The sequence below is a fragment of the Moschus berezovskii genome, chromosome 4 (assembly GCF_049115385.1).
Source record: "Moschus berezovskii isolate FMDL1 chromosome 4, NW_MosBer_1.0, whole genome shotgun sequence".
Classification (NCBI taxonomy): domain Eukaryota; kingdom Metazoa; phylum Chordata; class Mammalia; order Artiodactyla; family Moschidae; genus Moschus; species Moschus berezovskii.
In genome coordinates, this window is record NC_142463.1 from 97187184 (window position 1) to 97214176 (window position 26993).

A 26993-nucleotide genomic window follows, 5' to 3' on the forward strand; every position below is an offset into this window, starting at 1 on the left:
CATCTTAGGACCGCCCTCTTAACTTTTTAAAATTAACAGCTTTATTGAGGTATGACTTACACAAAATAAAGCTTTCCCGTTTTAAATGGAAAGTTCGGTGATATTTAGTAAGCTCACAGAATTGTACGATCCTCCCACAATCCACAAAGATCCTCCATGCCCATTTGCAGCCAGTTTCTGTTCCTACCTCAGCCCTTGGGAACCATTAATCTGCTTTTTGTCTTTATGTTTGCTTGCTGAGTCTCTCGGTTGTGTCAGACTCTTTGTGAGTCAGCCTTCCAGGCTCCTCTACGTGGAATTCTTCAAGCAAGGATACTGGAGTGGGTTGCCATTTCCTTCTCCAGGGGATCGTCCCAAACCGGGAATTGAACCTGGGCCCTCCTGCATCGCAGGCTGATTCTTTACCATCTGAGACACCAGGGAAGCCCTGGTCTTTATAGATTTGCCTTTTCTGGGCATTTCGTGTTGTCTTTTGCAGTTGGCTTCTTTAACCTACCATAGGGTTTTCAAGCTATAGATATGCTGTTACAAAGTATCAAGAGTTTGTTCCTTTTTATTGCTGAAAACATTTTATTTATATGGATATTCCATATTTTGTGTATCCATTCATCAATTAATAGACATTTTGGTTTCGACTTTTTGGCTATTATAAACAGTGCTGTTATGAACCTTGCATACAAGTTTTTGTGTGGACATTTGTTTTCATTTTTCTTGTGTATGTACTCAGGGGTTGGAAATGCTAGATAACATGGCAAAGTTATCTATAACTTTTAGAGAAGTTACCATACTGTCTTTCAAAGTGACTGTTTCTACATACCCACTAGCAATGTATAAGGGCAAGAGTACCAGTTTCTCCACATCCCCACCAACATTTGTTGTCTGTTAACAGCCATTCTAATGGGTGTGAAATTGTATCTGAATACAGCATTCATTGTCATTTTCCTAATGACTAATGATGTTGAGTCTATGCTATTATCTGAAGATGTCCTTGGTAAAATATCTGTTCAAGAGACCAGAGGCCGAACTCGGGATCTGACCAGGTGGCCGGGCTGCCCAGCAGGATTATCAAGGAAACCCAGCATTTGCTGGCAGAACCAGTTCCCGGCATTAAAGCAGAACCAGATGAAAGCAACGCCCATTATTTTCATGTGGTCATTGCCGGCCCTCAATATTCCCTCTTTGAGGGAGGGACTTTCAAACTTGAACTATTCCTTCCAGAAGAATACCCAATGGCAGCCCCTAAAGTACGTTTCATGACCAAAATTTATCATCCTAATGTAAACAAGTTGGGAAGAATATGTTTAGATATTTTGAAAGATAAGTGGTCCCTAGCACAGCAGATCCGCACAGTTCTGCTATCGATCCAGGCTTTGTTAAGTGCTCCCAATCCAGATGATAGCAGAGCAATGGAAGACCAATGAAGCCCAAGCATTAGAAACAGCTAGAGCATGGACTAGGCTATATGCCATGAATAATATTTAAATCGATTTGATTGTTAAGTGTGCATCACTTCTCCTGTTCTGCCAAGACTTCTTCCTTTTTTGTTTACATTTAATGGACACAGTCTTAGAAACATTACAGAATGAAAACCCAGACATCGTCAATCCTTTGGTGATTAAATGCACATTAGCAAATCTATGTCTTGTTCTGATTCACTGTTGTAAAGCATGAGCGGAGGCTAGAAGTACCATCTGGATTGTTGCGAAACATTTAAAAGCAGTGGCCCCGCTCTGCTTTTATTAATTTCCCCCATCATGGTTTAAGTATAAAGCACTGTGAATGAAGGTAGTTGTCAGGGTTAGCTGCAGGGGTGTGGGTGTTATTCTTTATTTTATTATTATTTTTTTTTTGGTGGGGGGGAAGGTAGTTTTAATTTTATGGGCTCCTTTCCCCTTTTTATGGTGTTCTAATTGCGTTGGTTAAAAGCAGCTAACCAGTTCTTTAGAATATGCTCTCTAGTCAAGTCTAACTTTATTTAGACGCTGTAGATGGACAAGCTTGATTGTTCGAACCAAAATGGGAACATTAAACAGACATCACAGCCCTCACTAATAACATTGTGACCTTGCTGTCAAGTGTAGAATCCTTCCTTCAAGAAAAAGCTTGTGATCATTTTGTATGGCTTGTCTGGAAACTTCTGTAAATCTTATGTTTTAGTAAAATATTTTTTGTTATTTAAAAAAAAAAGTCTGTTCAAATATTTTCCCACTTTGAAAACTGGACTCTTATTGAGTGGCATGAGTTCTTTATACTGTATCTATTTTCTCTAAGATTGCGGTTTGTCTTTATTTTTTAATGCTCTATTTTGAATGCAACCTACTTTAATTTGGATCAAGTGTAATATAGCAATGTTTTCTTTCCTGGATTTTCCTTTTTTGTCTAATTCAGGGTCACAAAGACTTGAGACCTGTGTTTTCTTCTAAAAGTTTTATAGTTTTAGCTCTTAAATATAGGTGTATGATTTATTTCAAATTAATTCCTTACATATGATAAAGGTCTCATTTGTGCATGTTGGTATCTAATTATCCAGCAGTATTTATTGAAAACACTATCCTTTCCCTAGTAAATTGCTTTGGCTCCTTTGCAATATATCAACGGATCATGAAGGTAAAATTTTACTTCTGGATTCTCAAGTTTGTCCCTTGATCTATGTCTTTCCTTATGCCAATACTGCATTTAGAAAAGGCAGAGGAACCAGAGATCAAATTGCCAACATCCGCTGGATCATCAAAAAAGCAAGAGAGTTCCAGAAAAACATCTACTTCTGCTTTATTGACCATGCCAAAGCCTTTGACTCTGTGGACCACAACAAACTCTGGGAAATTCTTAAAGAGATAGGAATACCTGACCACCTGACCTGCCTCTTGAGAAACCTGTATGCAGGTCAGGAAACAACAGTTAGAACTGGACATGGAACAACAGACTGATTCCAAATAGGAAAAGGAGTACGTTAAGGCTGTATATTGTCACCCTGCTTATTTAACTTATATGCAGAGTACATCATGAGGAACGCTGGGCTGGAAGAAGCACAAGCTGGAATCAAGATTGCCAGGAGAAATATCAATAACCTCAGATATGCAGATGATACCACCCTTATAGCAAAAAGTGAAGAAGAACTAAAGAGCCTCTTGATGAAAATCAAAGAGGAGAGTGAAAAAGTTCGCTTAAAACTCAACATTCAGAAAAGTAAGATCATGGCATCTGGTCCCATCACTTCATGGCAAATAGATGGGGAAACAGTGACAGACTTTATTTTGGGGGGGCTCCAAAATCACTGCAGATGTTGACTGCAGCCATGGAATTAAAAGGCACTTGCTCCTTGGAAGAAAAGTTATGACCAACCTAGACAGCATTTTTAAAAGCAGAGACATTACTTTGGCAACAAAGGTCCATCTAGTCAAGGCTATGGTTTTTCCAGTAATCACGTATGGATGTGAGAGTTGGACTATAAAGAAAGCTGAGTGCTGAAGAACTGATGCTTTTGAACTGTGGTGTTGGAGAAGACTCTTGAGAGTCCCTTGGACTGCAGTAGGAGATCCAACTAGTCCATCCTAAAGGAAATCAGTCCTGAATATTCATTGGAAGGACTGATGCTGAAACTGAAACTCCAATACTTTGGCCACCTGATGCGAAGAACTGACTCATTTGAAAAGACCCTGATGCTGGGAAAGATTGAGGGCAGGAGTAGAAGGGGATGACAGAGGATGAGATGGTTGGGTGGCATCACCGCTCAATGGACATGAGTTTGAGTAAACTCCGGGAGTTGGCGATGAACAGGGAGGCCTGGCGTGATGCCGTCCATTGGGTCTCAAAGAGTCGGACACAACTGAGTGACTGAACTGATGCCAATACTACATTATGTTGATTACTTGTAGTTTTAGAATAGTGGTTCTGAATAAAGGGGTAATATTTTTCCCTGCCTTCAGGACACATTTGACAATGTCTGAAGACATTTTTTATTGTCATGACCTGGAAATTGAGGGCTGGTGCTACCGGCAGCTAGTGGGTGGAAGCCAGGGGTGTTTATTAGCTACTTTTTTTTCCCCTGAAATTAAGTCATTGTCCTGTTCTTTGCATATCTTACATGTATATATATATATTTTTTTTTTAATTGAAAACTGGACATTTTAGATAAATCATAGCAACTCTGGATTCTGATCTGATCTCCTCCACCCAGGAAGGTGGTGTTTGCTGCTACTGCCATTTTTCTGTTTGTTTAGTGATTTCCCTGGACTAATTCCCTTATAGCTCAGTTGGTAAAGATTTGCCCGCAATGCAGGAGACCCCTGTTCGATTTCTGGGTTGGGAAGATCCACTGAGAAGGGATAGACTACCCACTCCAGTATTCTTGGGCTTCCTTTGTGGCTCAGCTGATAAAGAATCCGCCTGCAATGCAGGAGACCTGGGTTGATCCCTGGATTGGGAAGATCCCCTGGAGAAGGGAAAGGCTACCCACTCCAGTATTCTGGCCTGGAAAATTCTGTGGACTATAGCCTATGGGGTTGCAAAGAATCGGACATGACTGAGCAATTTTCACTTGTCTTGTCTGGACTAATTCTACGGAGATCATCTTTCCTGGGCTTCATGGTCACTGATATCTCTGCTCAGTGTTGTATGTTTTGAAACTTATTTGTATTTTTAAATACGACTTCCTATGAGTCATCCCTGCATCAGCATAGCTTAGTAGTCAGCCAGTGATCTGTCAGAAGTTTTACTTCAATGTATCTTTAGCCAGTAAGGTCTTCCATCCTTTGCCAGTGGATCTGTGTGTAGGCTGTGGAACAATTTAAATTGTGTACAACTTACAAGTTCATGTAACTTTCACTTTACCTTGGGCCCTCATTGGTGAGAGCTGCCTGTGCCCAAGGCCTCACATTCAGCCAGGAATGTATGCCAGGAAAGATAGATAGGGCTCTTTCTTTAGAACTGTGGTTCTCTTGAGAGCCCCTTGGACAGCAAGAAGATCAAACCAGTCAATCCTAAAGGAAATCAACATTGGAAGGACTGATGCTGAAGTTGAAGTTCCAATACTTTGGCCACCAGATATGAAGAGCCAACTCAACAGAAAAGACCCTGATGCTGGAGAAGATTGACAGCAGGAGAAGGGGATAACAGAGGATGAGATGCTTGGATGGCATCACTGACTCAGTGGACATGAGTTTGAGCAAACTCCAGGAGACAGTGAAGGATAGGGAAGCCTGGTGTGCCGCAGTCCATGGGGTTGCAAAGAGTCGGACACAACTTAGCAACTGAACAACATCAAGGCTCTTTCTAGTCTCCCCTGAATATATTCTGCCTTGATCTTGCTTACAGCCTTCCCAACCACTAGGGATATGTCTAGGTACTCTATGTTTGTGTCATTCCATGGACCTATCACCCTGTTAAATTTCTGGCTAGTCTGCCAATCTGTTGCTTGTGCCAACCAGAACCAAAATCTCAGGCTAGCTGCATTGATCTTTCCTGTTCTTTTGTCACTAAGATTGCTATTTCTAACAATGCCCAGAAGAATGGAGCTTTAATGCACTCCCTCCACCCCAGCTTGTTCCGCCTGGGAGACCTGCCATGCTGATGGAGCTTTAAGGAGATGGGCAAAGCCCTAGGCTGAGATACTACAGACACACTGTTCTTACCTGAAGGTCAGTGATATTTTCTTGAATAAATGCTTCTTGATTTGCTGTATGCCCTTGCTCAATTTCTAGAAAGTTTGTCTATTTTATTCCTTTTGGGAGAAAAGAGTTGCCCCTCACTCTGCCATCTGCCATTCCAGAAATAAATAAATAAAGGATGGATCGATGTTTTTATTGATATTCTTTATAAATTCCTCTAGAAATTTTCACCTTAAAGTTTACTCTTCCCAGCTGAAAGGCCGTTATCCACATCTATCAAAATTCTGCTCATTTTGTGCTCTCACTGAAACTTTTACAGGACCTTCCGTGACGTTCCTAACTGAGTAATTTCTCCCACACTGTACATCCGTTGTTCTTATTCTTAACTCTCTTTTGATTTATTATATTCTGTCTTAACATTTATTTGTGGAAATGCCTTTATATCCCCAACTAGCTTGACAGAGGCTTAAGGACAGAGTGTGGTAATCATCTTTTAATCTATTTAACAACTTCTTTATCTGTCAAATAAATACCTAGTTCTCAGACCTCACTGCCCTCCATCAAGCCAGGCTGCCCCAGTTTAGGGTTAATTTATCTTGATTTGGAGTTTAGCTGGCAATAAAAACATGGTCAAAACCATATACACTGAGAGAAGTCTAGGTATTAGAAAAGGGATTTATCATACACTGTGTCCTTTTTATGCAAATATGGGAAAGACCCTGTGCAGTTGGTGCAAAGAATGTCAGAAGGGCTAATGGGATAAACAGAGACCTCTGATTAGTCAAGGGTCCAAGATTGTTGTCTGTTATCTTCCTCTGAATGATTGTAAAATCTTATGCAAGTTATTCAACTTCTCTGGTTCTCCGTGTATTTTCCATAAAATGAGGAACCTGGAATAGAAAATTTGCATGTGATTCATGACATAATTAATATGGTTATAATATTGCACAGACATTTATTTCACTTTCACCTTCTGTTTCCAGAAGCTCTAATAAGCTTCAAGTATATAGAAATCAAAATAAAATCTCTATTCCCAAACAGGGATTGGCCCACTTAATATTATGACCAACACTCTAACAGAGGGAATGCATTCGTATTACAGGGGAGAGTAGGAGGAGCATCTCAATCAAGCTTAGGACAGGTTTGCTGCTGCTGCTGCTAAGTTGCTTCAGTCATGTCCGACTCTGTGCGACCCCATAGATGGCAGCCCACCAGGCTCCCTCGTCCCTGGGATTCTCCAGGCAAGAACACTGGAGTGGGTTGCCATTTCCTTCTCCAAGGACAGGTTTAGGAGGGGAGAAAATAATCAAGAAAGATTCTTTAAAAACCTGACATTTGAATTTTTCAAGGAAGTAGAGTTTGAAGGTAAAGAGGAAAGCCTATTTGATAAGGCAGAGGTACCTAAGAAAGAGGGGATATGAGATCCAAAGTACAAATAGGAAGACTAGCCTTAAACTTGAGAAAGGACACCTATTTCACTGAGACCCATAAAACAATCTTCTCGTGCAGACCTTTTTAGGCCCTGAGACCACATTGTCCATGATCTGGGCTAGGCAAGCAGGGGCACTCACCTAGACCCCAGGAGTGGCTATCCCTTCTGAAATTCTGGGTTTAGTCATCTACCAATACCAAAGAGCCCATGAGATACACAAAATGAATGTTATTTAGGAAAAGGTTTAAAGAAGTCCCCTGGAAATATCTTTAAAAAATACTCATTCAACCTTTGGATGACTCCAGAACAAATTAGCATGGGCACAGTATTTTGAAGCAATTCAGCAGTAAGAAGCCAGGAACATATGCCACCAATGAGTGATAATCTTAGTCATTCAAGGATAAGAAATATGATCTTTAATATTATTATATTTAAGATGCTACTTTAGAGCATTATACTTTCAAGCATACTTATACTTTAGAGCAACCAGTCCTTCCAAGCGGGGCTGCATGACATGTTTGCACAGAAGGGGAGGGGACCCAAGAGGAGACACGGGCCCCACCACTGGCTTTTGTGATAACTGAGACAGAAGCCCCTGAAAGCCTAAGGGAGATACTATGTGGTTTGCTCTGTGCTTGTAAAGAAAGGGTCGCTCTGGCTTCTGTGTGGAGAGCAGATTGTTCAGGGCCAGTTAGAGGCTGCTGAAATAATCCAGGTGAGGAAAGGTGACTCACATCAGTGGCAAGGACAGTGATTGGGTCTATGATTTGAAGATTAAAGCTCACATGATTTGTCCCTGGGTTGGAGAGGACTCTGAGAGAGAGAAGGCAAGGTGCTTGCTTGATATGACTCAAGAGTCTTGATATGACTCCAGAGTTCTTGACCTGAATGACCAGCAGAATAGAGTGACCATTTACTGCATGAAAATGATTAAGATTTAGGAGGGCTGAATTCAAAATTTGTTGTTGAACACACTGGTTTCACAATTCCTATGAGAGCAGAGCTGCAGAAAGCTTGAGGCATGGGTTTAGAGAAGGGGTGGGAGGCAGGGACTCAGGAAACCAGGACACAGAGAGCCCTGGGCAGGAGGGCACTGGCAGACACAGCCTCCATCATGGAACCATCACAGACCTAGTCTTAGTAGCCACTTGCTCTGCAGCCTTGGGCAAGGTTTGAAGTTTGTGTTTGGAGAACAGTGGTGCATGTGTGCTAAGTCGCTTCAGTCGTGTCTGACTCTGTGTGACCCTATGGACTGTAGCCCACCAGGCTCCTGTGTCCATGGTATTCTCCAGGCAAGAATACTGGAGTGGGTTGCCATGCTCTCCTCCAGGGGATCTTCCCGACACAGGGATGGAACCCACGCCTCTTACATCTACTTGCGTTGGCAGGCGGGTTCTTTACCACTATTGCCACCAGGGAAGCCTAGTGAACAGTGGAGATGGATCCAATTGCTCACTCTGACAGGGCAAGGAGCTCTCCTCCCACTGAACTCACATAGTAAGGGATTCCCCAAAACTTAGAAGTTCTGAGTGCTGGCAAGAAATAACAACAGAAAAAACAGATATTCTATAAATTCAAACATCACAAGTTCAAATCCCAGGTCTGGTGCCTATTCACTTGGTGACCACCAGCCACAAATCCAACATCTCTAGGTCTCAACCTTCTCATCTGAAAAATGGGATATTACATACCTCTCTCAGGGTGGTTGGGAGGATTAAATAGCTTGTCCCATGTGCACCACCAGGCTAGACCAGCTGAGGCTCAGACAAACCTTGCTTCCTGAACAGCTGTTCTGGACGGGAGCCCAGATCAAGGAGCCAGGGCTTCATTCGCAGACCCACCGCTTGGCTTCAGCCTTGCTCAACAATTCAGACTAACACAGCTTTTATGGGCAGAGGGTGGTTGCTGTACATCCTGTGATGACTGTTAATCCCTCTATAATTCAGGCTCTCGTCATTCAGCTTAGCAATAATGCCCTTGTATTCCAAGCCCTTCTAAAATGCCAGGTAGCTTGCTAGGACATTACAGATATCATCTAATGGTGGTTTAGTCTCTCCATCGTGTCTGACTCTTGTGATCCCATGGACTGTAGCCCCCTCAGCCTCCTCTGTCCATGGGATTTTCCAGACAAGAATATTGGAGTGAGTTGCCATTTCCTATTCCAGATATTATCTCATATAATCTTCCTAACAACATGGAGTGTAGGACTATGATCACTCCCACTTACAGATTAGGAAATGGAGCCTCAGACAAAGTAGCCTCCCCATGGTCATTTGAAATGAGCGAGTATGCTCCTAACCACTAGCCACAGCGCCTCTGATGAGGACAGATGGAGTCCGCCTGCAGGCCCAGTGCTGGCCGCCTTAGCTTACAACATGAAGCCACTCTTCCCTGAGGACCCCCTGAAAAAGGTACGGGGATCCTGCAGTCTCCGTCAGAGCCAGGTGGGCCACTTCTTCCACATCGTGGTCCTGGCATCTTGCTTGGTCCAGACGAGTCTAGCTGGAATGCTGGGCTTCACACCGGGATATGCACCTAACACATCTCAGAAGCCTGACCAGCCTCCAGCCTCGAGGGCTCCGAGGGGTGGCCCGAGCGGCCCTGAGGTTCCTCCTTGCTTGGACTGTGGCTGATGGGAGCTGTGCTGTCCAGGGTGCAGTCCCTGAAGAGCTCCAGAATGAAGAGAGGACTAGAGACTGCAGGAAACTTCCCAGGCACGTAGAAGATACCCTCTTGAAAAGAGCAGTGATACCATGTGTGCCACTGCCTCTGGGCATTCCAGGCCCAGCATGCTTCAGACCAAATACTGGGAAATGGGCCCTGTTTGTGGAGGACAGAGGGAAGCAGTTCACACCTGGCTCCAGCAGAGTTGGTCCGTTTCATTTGACCTCTTTCATGAAATGTTTCTAAGAAATGCAAAATGAGACATTCTGAGAGTTGGGTATTTTTCCACTTGGCAAACATCTATGATTTATAGGGCCCCTGTGACACCTCCCTCACTCTAGTCTTTTCCTTCTTCCTCCACCCACACTCCCTATCAGCCCAGCTCAGGATGAAGGCTTCGATTGGCTGTTCACACTCGGCTCACAAGGCCTTGCCCCCTTGGTGCAAGGGGAAACCATGGGTGACCACCAGAGAGAGGGGACTCCACGCACTCACCCAGAGCTTGCATCATAAGCTCCTAGGCCACCAAAGGTTCTTAAAAAGTAACAGCAGGGAGGCAGAGTCCTCCTTGCCCTCTCCAGGAGACAGGAGATGCCAGAAGGGATCTCAGTCGACATGTTTCCTGGTTTCCCAGCAACATTAGCAGAGAAGAGGATGCAAAGCGCAAATCCAGCGCGCCTTCCCTGCACATTGAACTTCCCTTAGCTTTCTCCTTCTTGACTTAAAAACCATCAACCTCCTCCTAAAAGAAGCTGGAATTTTTTTAATGTTTATTTTTATTTATTTGGCATTTTACACATGATAGTGTATATATGTCAAAGAGAAGTCAGAATTTTTTTAAAAATCTAGCTTGAAGGGATCCTAGATACCGCCCTTGGAGACAATTTGCAAATTAGGAAACAAACAAACAAAAAAAGTGAGAGAAAGAAGAGACTCTCCTAAAAATTCATTCATGCAACTTTTGTTTACTTACAAAGCACATTCAGTGATCATCAGTGCCAAGCTGCTAGAGTGTTTACAAAGATTAGTTATATTTAGTATCAAGCCTCAAGGACCTATCACTCTATTGTCATTTCAACTTTGTTCTCAGGATGCTTTGAATCAGGAAAATTGCCCCAGAAAGGGCTTCATTCCATCTAGTCTTTTTGTTCTGTTCCGTCGCTCAGTCGTGTCCGACTCTTTGCAACCCCGTGGACTGTAGCCTACCAGGCTTCTCCATCCATGGGATTCTCCAGGCAAGAATACTGGAGTGGGTTACCATTTCCTTCTCCAGGGGGTCTTCCCGACCCAGGGATCGAACCCGGGTCTCCCGCATTGGAGGCAGACGCTTTAACCTCTGAGCCACCAGGGAAGCCCAGTCTTTTTGTTAGTAAAATGTAAATCTGGGGTTTCTTTGGGCAAAAGTGACTCAGCTAACAATTAGGATAAAGACATTTTAAATTAAAGTTTAGCCAGTGTGGTTTTAATTCAGCTTAACAGCATTGAGTGAGCATCTGTTATATGGCAGGTACTGGGCTAGGCACCAGGGGTGTGGAAATGAATAAGATATAGTCCCTGTTCTGAAGGAGATCACAGTCTAAACATATCCAAACTTCAAGGGGGATTATATGCCATAAAAAGGCATGATATGCGGTGGCAGAGAGAATAAGAACCACATGGCTGGACATTCTGAAGAAGGTAGCCTTAGAGGGTTAAAACATCCCTCCTTAATATTGTACCTTCTTCTGTTTCCTATCCTCTCTGTCTTTTCCCAGCCAAGTCTATTCATTCACTGAATCACTCATCCAGACATTCACCAAATATATATGCCCCAGGAACTGTTCTAGACCAGGAATGCAGCAACGAGTAACACAGATGAAGGCCTAACTGTTTGCATACTTTCCAGTGGGAAGAGACGGGTGACAGAGGCCAACAAATGAATGCATAAATATATCTCCATGTCAGTGACAATGAGGGCTGTAAATTAAAGGAAGGTGCAGGAGACAAATAGTACAGATGGGGAAGGCGTGTGTATTCCATATCAGACACAGTGTTAGAGAAGGTTTTCTAAGGTGAGGACTTTTGAGCAAAGACCTGAATCAAGTGGCAGATGAACCTGCGAGCTCTGGGGGAAGAGTACCCCAGGCAGAGAGAATGGCAGAGATGGAAACATGTTCGATGGCCAGGTGGCAGGAGTGTCATGAATGAGAAGAACAGTGAGGGGACAAGGAATTGGGAAGCAAGCAGAGGCCAGGTAGGAAGAACCGACTTCGGAGTTTGGGTCGTGTCCTGAGGGGAATGGAAAGCCGCTGGTGGATTTGGACGGGGATTCAGATGATCCAGTTTGTGTTTTTAAGAGATGATTACGGCTGTGGATTGAGAATAAACTTTATAAGGTCAAGCAGTGAAGCAAGGAGGACTTGTGAAATATTTTCAATTTGAGAAACAAAAATAAGTTGACCTTTTTGATACAGGAAAATAGCAACAGGAGCAAGGCTGGGGGCGGGGGACTTCAGGGGCTCATGTCTGAATGTGGCATGTGTAAAAAGCCATTAGATTGCCGAGTGGAGATACTGAGCAGGCAGTTGGGATGCTTGCATCTGAACTTCAGGGAACAAGATAAATAAAAAAGAGATCTGTGTCTGGACACATTGTAGAGAAAGGAGAAAACATCAAAGATGGAGAGAAGACCTTGAAAGCAGCCAGAAAGAAATGACAGATCTTTTTAAAAGGACAATCAGAATAATGCTAGCATGGAAAGATTTAACGTGACAGTGATTCATCAGACTTCTCAACAGAACAATAGAAGCCAGAAGATGGACCATGCAGGATTGAGTGAAAATAGCTGCCAACTTAGACTTGCACACTTTGCAAAAGGATTGCTCAAGAATAGGGCAGAGTATTTATAGGAAACCAGCAAAATTGAGAACATTTACTGCCAAGAGAACTATTAAAAAAAATAAGTTTCAGGGACTTCCCTGGTGGCTCAGTGGTAAAGAATCCACCTGCCAATGCAGGAGACACAAGTTAGATCCCTGATCTGGGAAGATCCCAAATGCCACAGAGAAACTAAGCCTGTGCACCCCAAATACTGAGCCCATGCGCCCTAGAACCTGTGCTTTGCAACAGGAGAAACCACGGCAGTGAGAAGCGCATGCACCACAACTGGAGGGTAGTCCCCGCTCACCGCAACTAGAGAAAAGCCCACACGCAGGACCAAAGACCCAGCACAGCTAGGAATAAAGATAGATAAACACTAAGAAAAACTTTAAGGAAGAAAACGGGAAGGAAAATGGGAAGCAAGTAAATGGTAATAATATCAATAAACTCAAAAATGTCTTTGCTGAGTTAAAAAAATATTCAAACAGCACTATGTGAGTTCAGAGAAGGAGGAAGGGAGCTGAATTCTAGGAGAGGAAGGAAGATGTCTGTTCAGTTCAGTCGCTCAGTCATGTCCGACTCTGCGACCCCATGAACTGCAGCATTCCAGGCTTCCCTGTCCTCCACTATCTCCCGGAGTTTGCTCAAACTCATGTCCATTAAGTTGGTGATGTCATCCAACCATCTTATCCTCTGTCGCCCCCTTCTCCTCCTGCCTTCAGTCTTTCCCAGCATGAGGATCTTTTCTAATGAGCCAGTTCTTCGCATCAGGTGGCCAAAGTATTGGAGCTTGAGCTTCAGCATCTGTCCTTCCAATGAATATTCAGGACTGATTTCCTTTAGGATTGACTGGTTTAACTTCCTTGCAGTCCAAGGGACTCTCAAGAGTCTTATCCAATACCACAGTTCAAAAGCATCAGTTCTTTGACACTCAGCTTTCTTTATAGTCCAACTCTCACATCCATACATGACCACTGAAAAAAAATATCTTTGACTAGATGGACCTTTGTTGGCAAAATAATGTCTTTGCTTTTTAGTATGTTATCTAGGTTTGTCATAGCTTTTCTTCCAAGGAAAAAGTGTCTTTTAATTTCATGGCTGCAGTCACCATCTACAGTGATTCTGGAGCCCAAGAAAATAAAGTCTGTCAATGTTTCCATTGTTTCCCCATCTATTTGTCATGAAGTGATGGGACTGGATGCCATGATCTTAGATTCTTGAATGCTGAGTTTTAAGCCAGCTTTTTCACTCTCCTTTTTCACTTCATCAAGAGGTTCTTTAGTTCCTCTTCTCTTTCTGCTGTAAGGGTGGTATCATCTGCATATCTGAGATTATTGATATTTCTCTCGGCAATCTTAATTCTAGCTTGTTCTTTATCCATCTCAGCATTTTGCATGATGTACTTTGCATATAAGTTAAATAAGCAGGGTGACGGTATACAGCCTTGATGTGCTCCTTTCCCAATTTGGAACCAATGTGTTGTTCCATGGCCAGTTCCAACTGTTGCTTCTTGAGCTGCATACAGGTTGCTCAGGAGGCAGGTCAAGTGGTCTGGTATTCCCATCCCTTTCAGAATTTTCCACAGTTTATTGTGATCCACACAGTCAAAGGCTTTGGCATAGTCAATGAAACAGAAGTAGATGTTTTTCTGTAATTCTCTTGCTTTTTCTATGATCCAACAGATGTTGGCAATTTGACCTCTTGTTCCTCTGCCTTTTCTAAATCCAGCTTGAACATCTGGAAGTTCTTGGTTCACATACTGTTGAAGCCTCTCTTGGAGAATTTTGAGCATTACTTTGCTAGCATGTGATATAAGTACAACTGTGCAGTAGTTTGCGCATTCTTTGGCATTGCCTTTCTCTGGGACTGGAATGAAAACTAATCTTTTCCAGTCTTGTGGCCACTGCTGAATTTTCCAAATTTGCTGGCATATTGAGTGCAGCACTTTAACAGCATCATCTTTTAGGATTTGAAATAGCTCCACTGGAATTCCATCACCTCCACTAGCTTTGTTTGTAGTGATGCTTCCTAAGGCCCACTTGACCTCACACTCCAGGATGTCTGGCTCTAGATGCATGATCACACGGTTGTGGTTATTTGGGTCATTAAGATGTATGATAAACTTTGAAGGTAACCACTGAAAGAACAAAAACAGCGTGCAAACATTTCAAATGTGTAAAGAAAGGGGGAAAAAAGAAATATAGAAAGTAATTTGATGAATTGTTTTAAAAAAGGAAAAATGGAGAAAGACAGAAATTGTTGCACTAAAAAAAAAGAAAACAGGGATATGCCGTTAATGATAAGCAAGAGTGAGTGGATGAGGACAGGGAAAAGTTAAGTGCCCCGATGAAGGGGCTTAACATGAAGGGGTTTGACTTGTGCTTTAGGAAGATGAAGTGGCCTGTACCATGGAGTGTGGACTCAGGGATGAGATGGGAGGCAGGAATAACTGTTAGGAAGCTTCACCATCGTCTAGGCTACAAAGGTCTGAGCTGAGGCTGTGGCAGTGACAGCAGGGACAGGCAGGGTGGAGATGTAAAAGACATTGCCAGTTATCTTAGTGGCAGTTGCGACCCCACGGACTGTAGCCCACCAGGCTCCTCTGTCCATAGGATTTCCCAGACAAGAATACCGGAGTGGGTTGCCATTTCCTTCTTCCCAACTCAGGAATCCAACCCAGGTCTCCTGCACTGCAGGCAGATTCTTTACCTTCTGAGCCACCAGTGGTTATCCTAAGATAAAGTCAAAATGACAACCTCAAGCCTGTGATCTCAAGCAGGGACATGTAAGCCATTGTACCAAAACCAGTCCTGAATTCTGAGCTCAATGTCAAGGCCTCTGGAACTGCAAGAAGCTGACCTTTTTTCACTTACAATTGACATCATTAGTACTCTAAGTGGTCCAGGCCTTCTAAGCCTGCTGTCAAGGGAGGTGGTTGTCAAATTGTCAAGTTGAAACCCTGTCTCTGGGATTGTCATTTGTGGCTCTGCTCTCTCAGTAACTAGAAAAACAGAGAGAGAGAAACACACACACACACACACAGTGTCTTAAAACTACCAACTCTAATGTTACTGCAATAAATTTTTCTCCCGCATGAACAAAGCTTGGATGATTTCAAAACTCTGCTATCACAAGTCCTTCACCCTTCACCATGGGAGGCAATATTATTTTACTAGGCTGGGTGGGTTACTATTTTTCACATTTCTTTTTACTGATGAGGAGACACCAGTCTAGAAATTGATGTGGCTGGCCTCAACACTAAGTGGTAAATCTGAGAATGGAAACCAGGTTGTCTGGTGTGGGGCCAGCTTCTCTTTCTGTTGTCAGGTGTGAGCTTGTTTTGGTGATAGGAGGGAGCCGCGAAAGAGAAACTGGCCAACTCCAGCTATATTTCCATCCACATCCACCCACTGGCCTTTCTTCTTTGGTTTGCTTTTTTCCAACAAAATAAGGAAAAATGTTAGATAAATATAAAACCTTTCATTTGGGCTTTCACAGATTTCTCAATTCAAGAGGTGGAAGGCAGCTCCTGAGGCGTGGGAAGGACATCCAAATAATAGCGGTTCCTGGAGGAAATCATCAAAGAGATAAAGACAGTTGCCTCATACTAAAAAACATGCATCAATACATTGGGAGGACTCTGAGTGCCCATCACAAGAGATGAAAATAGACCACATATATGAAACTGACATTTCTGAACAGTTTGAACAAAGAAGAAAATCTGAAGAGCTTCTGAAGAGGGTCAAGTGTATAAAAGTCAGATAAAAAGTTCAGGAGCAGAATAGATTTGATTTCTCAACAGTAACCCCAGAAACAAGAACATCTAGAGCATTACTTTCAGTATCTGATGGGAAAATTATTTCCAACCCAGAATTTTATATTTGCTCAAACTATCAAGGAAGAGGCTAAAATAAAGACATTTTTCAGACAAGCCAGCTCTCAAAATTTTACCACTTAAGAAGAGATGCTGAAGAATGACCAAGCTAAATTGGCTATTGGCTGAAGCCATAAGTCACCATTTGTTGAATGAGCTTCTGAGACACATATCTAAATCAGCAATTTTATTTTTAGAGTTTACTAATTTTTTTTTTTTTTTTGGCCAAGCCATGCAGCATGTGGGATCTTAGTTCCCTGACCAGATATCAAACCCATGCGCCCTGCATTGGAAATGTGGAGTCTTAACTACTGGACTGCCAGGGAAGTCCCAGTAATATAATTTTATTGTTAAAAGTCAATGTTTAAAGTTTGACATTAAAATGCATAAATGAAATTTGTCAGCTCATCAAGATGCTCAATTACTCCTATGATCATTATATATGTCATGTAAACAGATGCTCACTTTCAACTAAGGTTGGGTGGAACAGCAGCTATTTTTAGTGTCTCCTTGCCAGCGTCATGGTACCTCTGATGGTAATGATGCTCCTAAGATATTAATCTTTCCTTGTCTCTGTTGCAACTAAGATAATGCTTATTTTAAGACCTACTTGAAGATGCCATCTGATTGAAGCAAACTGAAGTTTTGTATTGTAGCTGTATTTTCATAAGAATACTTCAGATTTTTGTTCTCACTTAGATTTGTATTTCTTTAAACCAAGGATAAACAAGTGTGGAAATGAAGTAACATAACTGGGTTTCAGAATAATAAAATCTTCTATAAATTTTCATCTGGGAAATTCCCTGGTAGTACAGTAGTCAGAGCTTGACCCTCTCATTGCCTGAGGCCTGGATTCAATCCATGGTCACAGAACTAAGATCCCACAATGCAGCCAAAAAATTTAAAAATAATAAAAATAAACATGATGTTTTGAAGTTGTTAAAAATTTTTTTTCATCTGGGTCTAAGATTTTATTGCGTGGCTACAATGTATTCTTCCCTAGAAAAAGATGAAAGAATTTCAACAGGTACAATTTAAGAAAAGGTTGCCCTCTTGATGTTCATTATTTTGGTTATTTTTTCCAGCAGATTCCAACAAATGAATTATTTCCTTGCATCTAACCTTTGAGTGTTAGTGGCTTCCCTGGTGGCTCAGACAGTAAAGAATCTGCCCACAATGCAGGTATACCTGGATTCAATCCTTGGGTTGGGAAAATCCCCTGTAAAAGGAAATGGCAATCCACCCCAGTATTCTTGCCTGGAAAATTCCATGGACAGAGGAGCATGGTGGGCTATGGTCCATGGGGTCGCAAAGAGTAGGACATGACTGAACGACCAACACTTTCACTTTTGGGTTGTTAACAAATCCCACTAACTTAGTATTATTATTATCTGACATATAATATTAAGTCATTTAAAAAAAGTCAAGTCATTTTTAATATGTAATAACTGCAATTCCATCTTGGTTGACCATCTCATATCAGTAAATGACAGATCAATTTTAAAGTCAGATAGTTTCTCTTTTACAAAGGAAAATGATGAAAATGGCCCACTATCTTTTTGCTTCAGCCTGGAATTCTGTTAAGACATACTGTTAACAACTCTAAATACACAACTTAAGGATGTGAACAAACTATTTTGCTTATAATTTCTTCTCTTTGATTTTCCTACTGTCATTCTAAAGATGGATTTTCTATTCAGTGACTGTCTTCTATCAGTTTCAACATTCTCTTGGTGAGTCTTCCTTTTCCTACCCCCACTCCTTGGCAAACATTCATCATTAATCCACTGTGGTGACCGTTTCTGGAAAGAAGTCTACTTGGTTCTGCTTGTCTAATGACTGAAGAACAGGCTACAGAATGAGCACACTGAATTACATTATTAAATAGTAGTGGCGGGGTGTTTTACTGCATATCGACTCTTCCACCAAGAAAAAGTATAAATAAATAAGAGCAAGACAAAATACAAACATGCATCCTTTTGACAGCATCACAGAGTTAGACTGAAGGTAAGTGGGACTTGAGTTCCCAGATCCCTAAGAGAAAAAAGATGATAGAGATGAATCCAGTATTCTGCGGTGCTTTTTCTTTGAAACATTTGCCCGTTTGCCAGTTAGGAGCAACACAGAGCTGAGAAGCTAGGGAGATAAACAGAATTTTCTGTAGTCTAAAAAGTCTAAGGGAAAAAAGTAAGTCCTGGAATCACCAAGAATAGGTCCTAATAAACACCCTAGGTTTCCATTAGGACCCCCAAGAGCCTGACTCTGGACAAGGGTAAACCAGAAATAGATGGTGGTCACAAATGACTGAAACCCAAGTACAACCCTCTCCCACTGGGTTAATATAATCTGTCCATCCTCTAACTCTATCAGAAAGCAAAAGTATTAACAACTCCCCTCCAGAGAGATATAACATCATCTAGAGCCTCAAATTCTCTCTACAATCTTTTACACAAACCAATTACCATTCAATACCAGGCTAGACAGGATATAGAACTACATAACTAAAATCCAAGAGGAAAAAAAGAACTTAAAAACAGTCTCACGGATGATCCAGGTATTGGAGTTTGTCAGACATGATTTTTAAAATAATTGATTAATATTTTTAAGAAAAAAGTGACAAGATGGAGAAGTTCACCAGAGAATTGGAACCCATGGAAAGAGTCAGATGGAAATTACAAAATGGAAAAAATAAAGTAATTGAAACCAAGCATTACACAGACTAACTGCAGCTTAAGATAGAAGATGAGAGAATTCATGACTAGGAAGACAGGCTAATAGAAAATATATATACTGAAGTGCAGAGAGTAGGAAAAAAAAAAAAGACCGAAATACAGAGACGAACACGAGACATATGTGAAACACTGGAAGGTCTCCCGGGAGTTGGTGATGGACAGGGAGGCCTGGCGCGCTGTGATTCGTGGGGTCGCGGAGAGTCGGACACGACTGAGCGCCTGAGCTGACTGACTGACCGAGAGTCACAGAGAAGGAGGAAAAATAGGATGGAACAGAGGCAGTATTTTAAGAGTTTCTGGCCAAAATTTTCTAAAGTTCAGACAATAGGTTTAAAAGTTCTATGAAATCAAAATAGCAGAGATATAAAGAAAGTCACATCTTGGCACATCAGAATGAAAATGACCAAAATCAATGACAACAGCAGTCAGAGGCGGGAGAAAAGACATCTTCAAAGGAGCAACAAAAATGCTGACAGCTGACTTTTGTTTTCAGCAGAGACCACGGAGGATACTGGCATGATATTTGTAAAGTGATGAAGAGAAAACAACTGGAACCTTAAAATATCCTTCAAAAATGAAGATGAAATAAAGACATTTTATGAGGGACAAAGCTTGGGAGAATTTGATGCTACATAAAACAAATACTTCCTTAGGAAAAAGAAAAAAATCTCATATGGAAACCTGGGAATGAAGGAGGAATGGAGAGTAATGATCAGGCTATATCAATGAAGCCAAATCTAAATGAATATTGACTGTATTAAACAATAACAGCAATAATTTACGGCTGGGTCAAAGATATATATATATATATGTGTTTAAAAAGAACTGAGAAACCAGAACTATAAAGGTGGCATAGAAATACAAGAAACTATTCTTAGGTAATCTTTTAAAACTTTGAACAGAGTTACAGATTTTGCCTTTTGTTATAAACTGGTATATGTAATTTAACCAGAACCATGAGAAAGTTGGTATTGTGTGAATTCTGAGGCGCTTTCGACATGTTGTAGGAGTGATGTGGACTTTCTTGAGTTTTACACATTCATAAGTGAATGGTCTGTATCTCGGGCCTTTGTTGGTTTTCTGTGAGCTGTAGTTTCTGGGAAATGAGCAGCTCTCATATCTGTAACTCTTGTAATCCAGTCATTTGTGTGCCTTCTTCATGAGGATTCAGTGCGGCTGTGGTGCTGTTATCCTTCTGATAGGAACTCTAACTCAGTGTAAAGCCCCAAAGATCTGTTACTTATTTTTATTTTATATTGTACGATATTTTATTTACAGTGTTGTGTTTGTTTCAGGTGTATAGCAAAGTGATACAGTCATATATATATATATGTGAATTAACAAAAGGAGTTCCCATCTTTTGATGGGGAGCTCGTGGTTTATAATATAAAAGGCATTAATTTGAGAGAGGGATACCTTAGGTATGGCATTGGGTTTTTTTTCTTTTTGCAGCTTGGGGCAGTTGTAAAATAACTTAATGTAGCTTTTTGCAACTGTGTATTCTATAGTATTTTTTTCATTTGGTGAAATTTTAACTGTTAATGTTTTTGGCACTGTGCTTTGTACCATTTATTAAATAAAAATTAAAAAATAAAGAAGTAAGGAAAAAGGAAAGTTAATCCAATTGAATCCCTTCCATTAATAAAGATAAATGAGATTAAAAAAAATACACAATGAAAGGCACAGAAAGCAAGAGGTGGTAAAAGGAATTGTTATCTGATGAAAAGGAAAAACACTACAACTCACACCGTACTTGATCACCAAATGTGTGGATTTTCTTTGACACCAACCAATTCTCCAGTGCCAGCTGGGTGTCCTACAATTTGTTTCTGTTCTGAATCTATCTACATGGAGTTAGCATCATACCCCACAGGTTAAGGCCTCAGCCCCACAAGACTGTCCCCATTGCATATGCCAATCACAACTGTGGGTCCCCCAGGTTACCCACATTTATATCTGTCTTGGCCACAAATGGGAAGTTCCTATGACCCCCTTCTCAGGTTCAGTAATTTGCTATAAGAGCTCACAGCACGCAGGAGAACACTTATGTAGTCTCAGTTTATTACATAATAAAGGATATGATAAAGGAGGTATATGAACAACCCGATGAAGAAATACATGAAGAAATCCAGAAGGGTCCTGAGAGCAGGACCTTCTGTCTGTGGAGTTGGGGTGTGTCACCCTCCCAGCACATAATAAGTCTTCATCAACCCGGAAGCCCTCTGAACCGCGTTGTTCAGAGATGTCTATAGATGCTTCATCATGTAGGCATGTGAAAGTGGAAGTCGCTTAGTCGTGTCTGACTCTTTGCGGCCCTGTGGAGTGTATAGCATAATTGATTATAGAATCAGTCTCCAGTCCCTCTTTCCTCCCTAGAAGATGGAGTTGGGGCTGAAAGTTCCAACCTTTTAATCATTAGTTGGTCTTTCTGATGACCAGCCCCTATCCTGAAACTATCCAGTAACCCACCAAGAATCACCTCATTGGACAAAAGATGCTCCAATTGCAGGAAATTCCAAGAGGTTTAGGAACTCTCTGTCAGGAACCAGAATCAAAGACCAAGTATGAGGTGGAACAAAGATGTACCTAGCACCTTTATTACTCAGGAAATTACAAAGAGTTTTAGGAGCACGAACCAGGAGCTGAGGATGAAGATCAAACTATATCTCTTATTATATCACAATATTATACCCTATCTGGGAAGTAGTAAAAATATTAATATATGGTAGACTTTCATAAGTCAAAGACACCTGTTGTAAATTCAAAGGGTAATCATTAAAAGAAAAATAAAAGCTAATGGAATGGAAAGAAGAAATAGTTAATAAAAATTTATAAGAGAAAAAGCCACATAGACAAGGTGAGACAAATAAAGCACAAGTGATGAGATGACATTTAAATCCAAATGCCTCAGCATTCCATATAAACAAACTAAATACTGCAATTAAAAGCAGCTATCAGCAGCAGGATTAAAAAATGAAACAAAAACCAAAAAAAAGCTAAGTTATATGATGCTGGCAAGGAATTCAGTTGAAATGCAAGTATAAGAAATGTTATAAACAATAAAATAGATAAAAGTACACCATGAAAATACTAATCAAAAGAAACTTGGTGTTATTGCATAATATCAGAAGCATTACAAATATTATCCTTTTTTTAATAGCAGATATTAGGAGTAGGTTTTCTAGTATCATAATATGCTTTTTTTTGACCTGGAATTCATAGCTTGACCAAGTCTCAAAAATGCATCATCTTTAATTACTGAAAATTAATGGCAGTTTACTCAGTTCTTATTTATTTATTTATTTTTGGCTATGCTGGGTCTTCTTGGCTGCAGGGGGGCTTTCTCTAGTTGTGGTTCCTGGGCTTCTCACTGCAGTGGCTTCTCTTATTACTATACACAAAATTACTCTTTAATTACGGTAGCATTTCAGGTTTGGAATAATATTTATATTCAAATAATTTGCAGAATTAAAACAGGAGGTTCTCTTTCCAAAATACATCTCAAGGGATTGCTTATATCCGAAGATTAATATTTCTGCTTTATTGACTATGCCAAAGCCTTTGACCATGTGGATCACAATAAACTGTGGAAAATCCTGAAAGAGATGGGAATACCAGACCACCTGACCTGCCTCTTGAGAAACCTGTACGCAGGTCAGGAAGCAACAGTTAGAACTGGACATGGAACAACAGACTGGTTCCAAATAGGAAAAGGAGTACGTCAAGGCTGTATATTGTCGCCCTGCTTATTTAACTTATATGCAGAGTACTTCATGAGGAACGCTGGACTGGAAGAAGCACAAGCTGGAATCAAGATTGCCGGGAGAAATATCAATAACCTCAGATATGCAGATGACACCACCCTTATGGCAGAAAGTGAAGAAGAACTAAAGAGCCTCTTGAGGAAAGTGAAAAAGGAGAGTGAAAAAGTTGGCTTACAGCTGAACATTTAGAAAACTAAGATCATGGCATCCAGTCCCATCACTTCATGGCCAATAGATGGGGAAACAGTGGAAACAGTGGCTGACTTTATTTTTCTGGACTCCGAAATCACTGCGGATGGTGTTTGCAGCCATGAAATTAAAAGATGCTTACTCCTTGGAAGGAAAGTTATGACCAACCTAGACACCATATTAAAAAGCAGAGACATTACTTTGTCAACAAAGGTCCGTCTAGTCAAGGCTATGGTTTTTCCAGTGGTCATGTATGGATGTGAGAGTTGGAGTATAAAGAAAGCTGAGTGCCGAAGAATTGGTACTTTTGAACTGTGGTGTTGGAGAAGACTCTTGAGAGATCCAACCAGTCCATCCTAAAGGAGATCAGTCCTGGATGTTCATTGGAAGGACTGATGTTGAAGCGGAAACTCCAATACTTTGACCATCTGATGCAAAGAACTGACTCATTTGAAAAGACCCTGATGCTGGGAAAGATTGAGGGCATGAGGAGAAGGGGACGACAGAGGATGAGATGGTTGGATGGCATCACCAACTCGATGGACATGGGTTTGGGTGAACTCTGGGAGTTGGTGATGGACAGGGAGGCCTGGCGTGCTACGGTTCATGGGGTCGCAAAGAGTCGGACACAACTGAGCAACTGAACTGAACTGAAGATTAATAATTTAATTTTAATAGTAACTTAGGGACTTCCCTGGCAGTCCAGTGGTGAGGACTCCAATGCTTCCACTCAAGGGGCATGGGTTCACTCTCTGGTTGGGGAACTGCTAATAAGATCCCACATGCCTTGTGACTCAGGAAAAAAAACCAGTAATTTGGATGCCATGACATATTCATATCGCTGACATTTTTGCACTAATTATATATCATAGTTACTCTCAAAGTCACATGATTATTGATATCACAAACTCATGAATGCAAGGAATTATGCTGAAGTATGCATTGGGCTCTTTGGTCTTTTTAAGGCTGAGGCTTCATAGCAAGGCCAAAATCGAACTAGTATGCACCTTATGCATACTATACCCCATTTCTTAAGAGATTGTCTACAAAACAAAGCTGTAAACCAAGAAAGAAGAAAAAATGAGATTCAGGAAACAGGAGTTCCAACTTAAGAGAGAGGAAGAAATTCACCCAATGATGGTGAAAGGAGATTTTAGGACAGTAGTTGTGCAACAGGTACAGCTAGCTGCTGCTGCTGCTGCTAAGTCACTTCAGTCATGTCCGACTCTGTGTGACCCCACAGACAGCAGCCCACCAGGCTCCGCCGTCCCTGGGATTCTCCAGGCAAGAACACTGGAGTGGGTTGCCATTTCCTTCTCCAATGTGTGAAAGTGAAGTCGCTCAGTCATGTCTGACTCATAGCGACCCCATGGACTAGCAACCAGTCGCAAATAGAGCAGGTCAAAAGCATCCAGAGACAGAGCTCCAGGAAGTCGAAACTTACAGAAAACCTGATGATCTGAATGATCAAGGGAGCTCTAAGTGGACAGATAAGACCTGGGGTTGCATTAGTAATAAGTATATGGAAAACTGTATCAGACTCAAACTCTGTGAGCCTTTTCTGGCTATTCCTGTAGCTGGGCCAACTAGACACTCCCCAGAGTTTGTCTCCTCCCATCACTTCCAGTGTTGGATGAAACACCATACCACAGGGCATGGGATCTAGTGTCCCCAGGTGGGCAGCCCACTAAGGAACTAGAGAGTGCAATTGGGAAGTACGAGGGAGTAAAATAACATGGCATGAATTTTACCAGATGGGAAACCAGAAAGGAGGAGGAGACAGGCAGATAAATTCTCCCTTATTTTAAATAGAGGACACTGGGCATGGCTCAGCTAGAGAAACGGCAAGTGCAGGTGAACACCTCTGCTGAGCAACCCACTCTGTCCCTTAGTGGCTCTTGTGTTGCCAAGCCTGATAACACACCACTTTGTATTGCCCCCCACTTTCCTTGTCTCCCTTTCTTCTCCCTCATCCTCACACACCTGGATTTGCATCTCCCAAAGGAGGTCTGTGCACTTAAACCCCTACTTCCAACTCTACTTTTTGGAAGATCTAGGCTAAGATTAAAATTGAACAAACCCTCTTACACTGTTGGTGGGAATGCAAACTAGTGCAGCCACTATGGAGAACAGTGTGGAGATTCCCTAAAAAACTAGAAATAGAACTTCCATGTGACCCAGCAATCCCATTGCTGGGCATACACACCGAGGAAACCAGAATTGAAAGAGACACGTGTTCCCCAATGTTCATTGCAGCACTGTTTATAATAGCCAGGACATGGAAGCAACCTAGATGTCCATCTGCAGATGAATGGATAAGAAAGCTTTGGTACATATACACAATGGAGTATTACTCAGCCATTAAAAAGAATACATTTAAATCAGTTCTAATGATGTGGATGAAACTGGAGCCTATTATACAGAGTGAAGTAAGCCAGAAAGAAAAACAGCAATACAGTATACTAATGCATATATATGGAATTTAGAAAGATGATAATGATAACCCTATATGCAAGACAGCAAAAGAGACACAGGTGTATAAAACAGTCTTTTGGACTCTGTGGGAGAGGGCAAGGGTGGGATGATTTGGGAGAATGGCATTGAAACATGTATATTATCATATGTGAAGTGAATGCATAGTCCAGGTTCTATGCATGATACAGGATACTCAGGGCTGGTGCACTGGGATGACCCAGAGGGATGGGATGGGGAGGGAGGTGGGAGGGGGGTTCAGGATGGGGAATGTGTATACTCGTGGCAGATTCATGTCGATGTATGCAAAACCAATGCAATATTGTAAAGTAATTAGCCTCCAATTAAAATAAATACATTTATATTTAAAAAAATTACAAAAAAACTGAACAAACGATTAAACTAGAAACTTCAACAAAAACTAAAAGTAGTGTAAGAAAGGAAAAATAATACTAGTATAGTACATGGCTCAGCCATCAATAGTATTTAGTCATAGCATTATGAGTACAAAACATCCAACAGAAACCAAGAGGTAGCCACCCTGGAAGGATGGTAGGGGGAGAGGTATTGGTATGTGTGGTAGTAGTAGTAGTAGTTTTGTCGTTAAGTCGTATCCGACTCTTGCGACCCCATGGATAGCAGTCTGCCAGGCTCCTCTGTCCGTTGGATTCTCCAGGCAAGAATACTGGAGTGGGTTGCCATTTCCTTCTCCATGTGTGGTAGTGATGGTTCAGTTCAGTTCAGTTCAGTTCAGTCGCTCAGTCGTGTCCGACTCTCCGCGACCCCATGAATCACAGCACGCCAGGCCTCCCTATCCATCACCAGCTCCCGGAGTTCACTCAAACTCATGTCCACAGAGTCGGTGATGCCATCCAGCCATCTCATTCTCTGTTGTCCCCTTCTCCTCCTGCCCCCAACCTTTCCCAGCATCAGAGTCTTTTCCAGTGAGTCAACTTGTCGCATGAGGTGGCCAAAGTATTGCAGTTTCAGCTTCAGCATCAGTCCTTCCAATGAACACCCAGGACTGATCTCCTTTAGAATAGACTGGTTGGATCTCCTTGCAGTCCAAGGGACTCTCAAGAGTCTTCTCCAGCACCACAGTTCAAAAGCATCAATTCTTTGGCGATCAGCTTTCTTCACAGTCCAACACTCACATCCATACATGACCACGGGAAAAACCATAGCCTTGACTAGACAGACCTTTGTTGGCCTTTAGAGAGACCTAAATTCTCATCTTCCAATATGAAAAGTCAGAATTAAAAATGTGAAAAACTGAAAAGAAAAAAAAAAAACTAAAGGAAGCAAAAAATAGAATTGAGAAAATTATAATCCTCTTGGGAAAAGGAAATGGGGAATTGAAGACAGTTCTTTTAAAAATATTTTATTTATTTATTTTAATTG

The 26993-nt window shown here is 41.5% G+C and overlaps 1 protein-coding gene and 1 pseudogene across 2 annotated transcripts in view; both read left to right on the top strand.

The window, feature by feature from the left end:
• The window catches only part of MAN1A2 (mannosidase alpha class 1A member 2), a 184411-nt gene extending 164669 nt beyond the window's left edge, over window positions 1–19742 (top strand). The window contains exon 13 of one of the 2 annotated variants that reach the window (XM_088835621.1): window positions 19661–19742. In XM_088835621.1, coding sequence (XP_088691747.1) covers window positions 19661–19727 — 67 coding nt within the window. In that variant the 3' untranslated portion in view covers window positions 19728–19742. Of the gene's footprint in view, window positions 1–16059; window positions 16486–19660 lie in introns of those variants that run through there. The other variant, XM_088835619.1, reaches the window with a different exon arrangement.
• On the top strand, window positions 1005–2310 carry LOC129541697 (ubiquitin-conjugating enzyme E2 N pseudogene; annotated as a pseudogene).
• Window positions 19743–26993: the final 7251 nt, after the last annotated feature.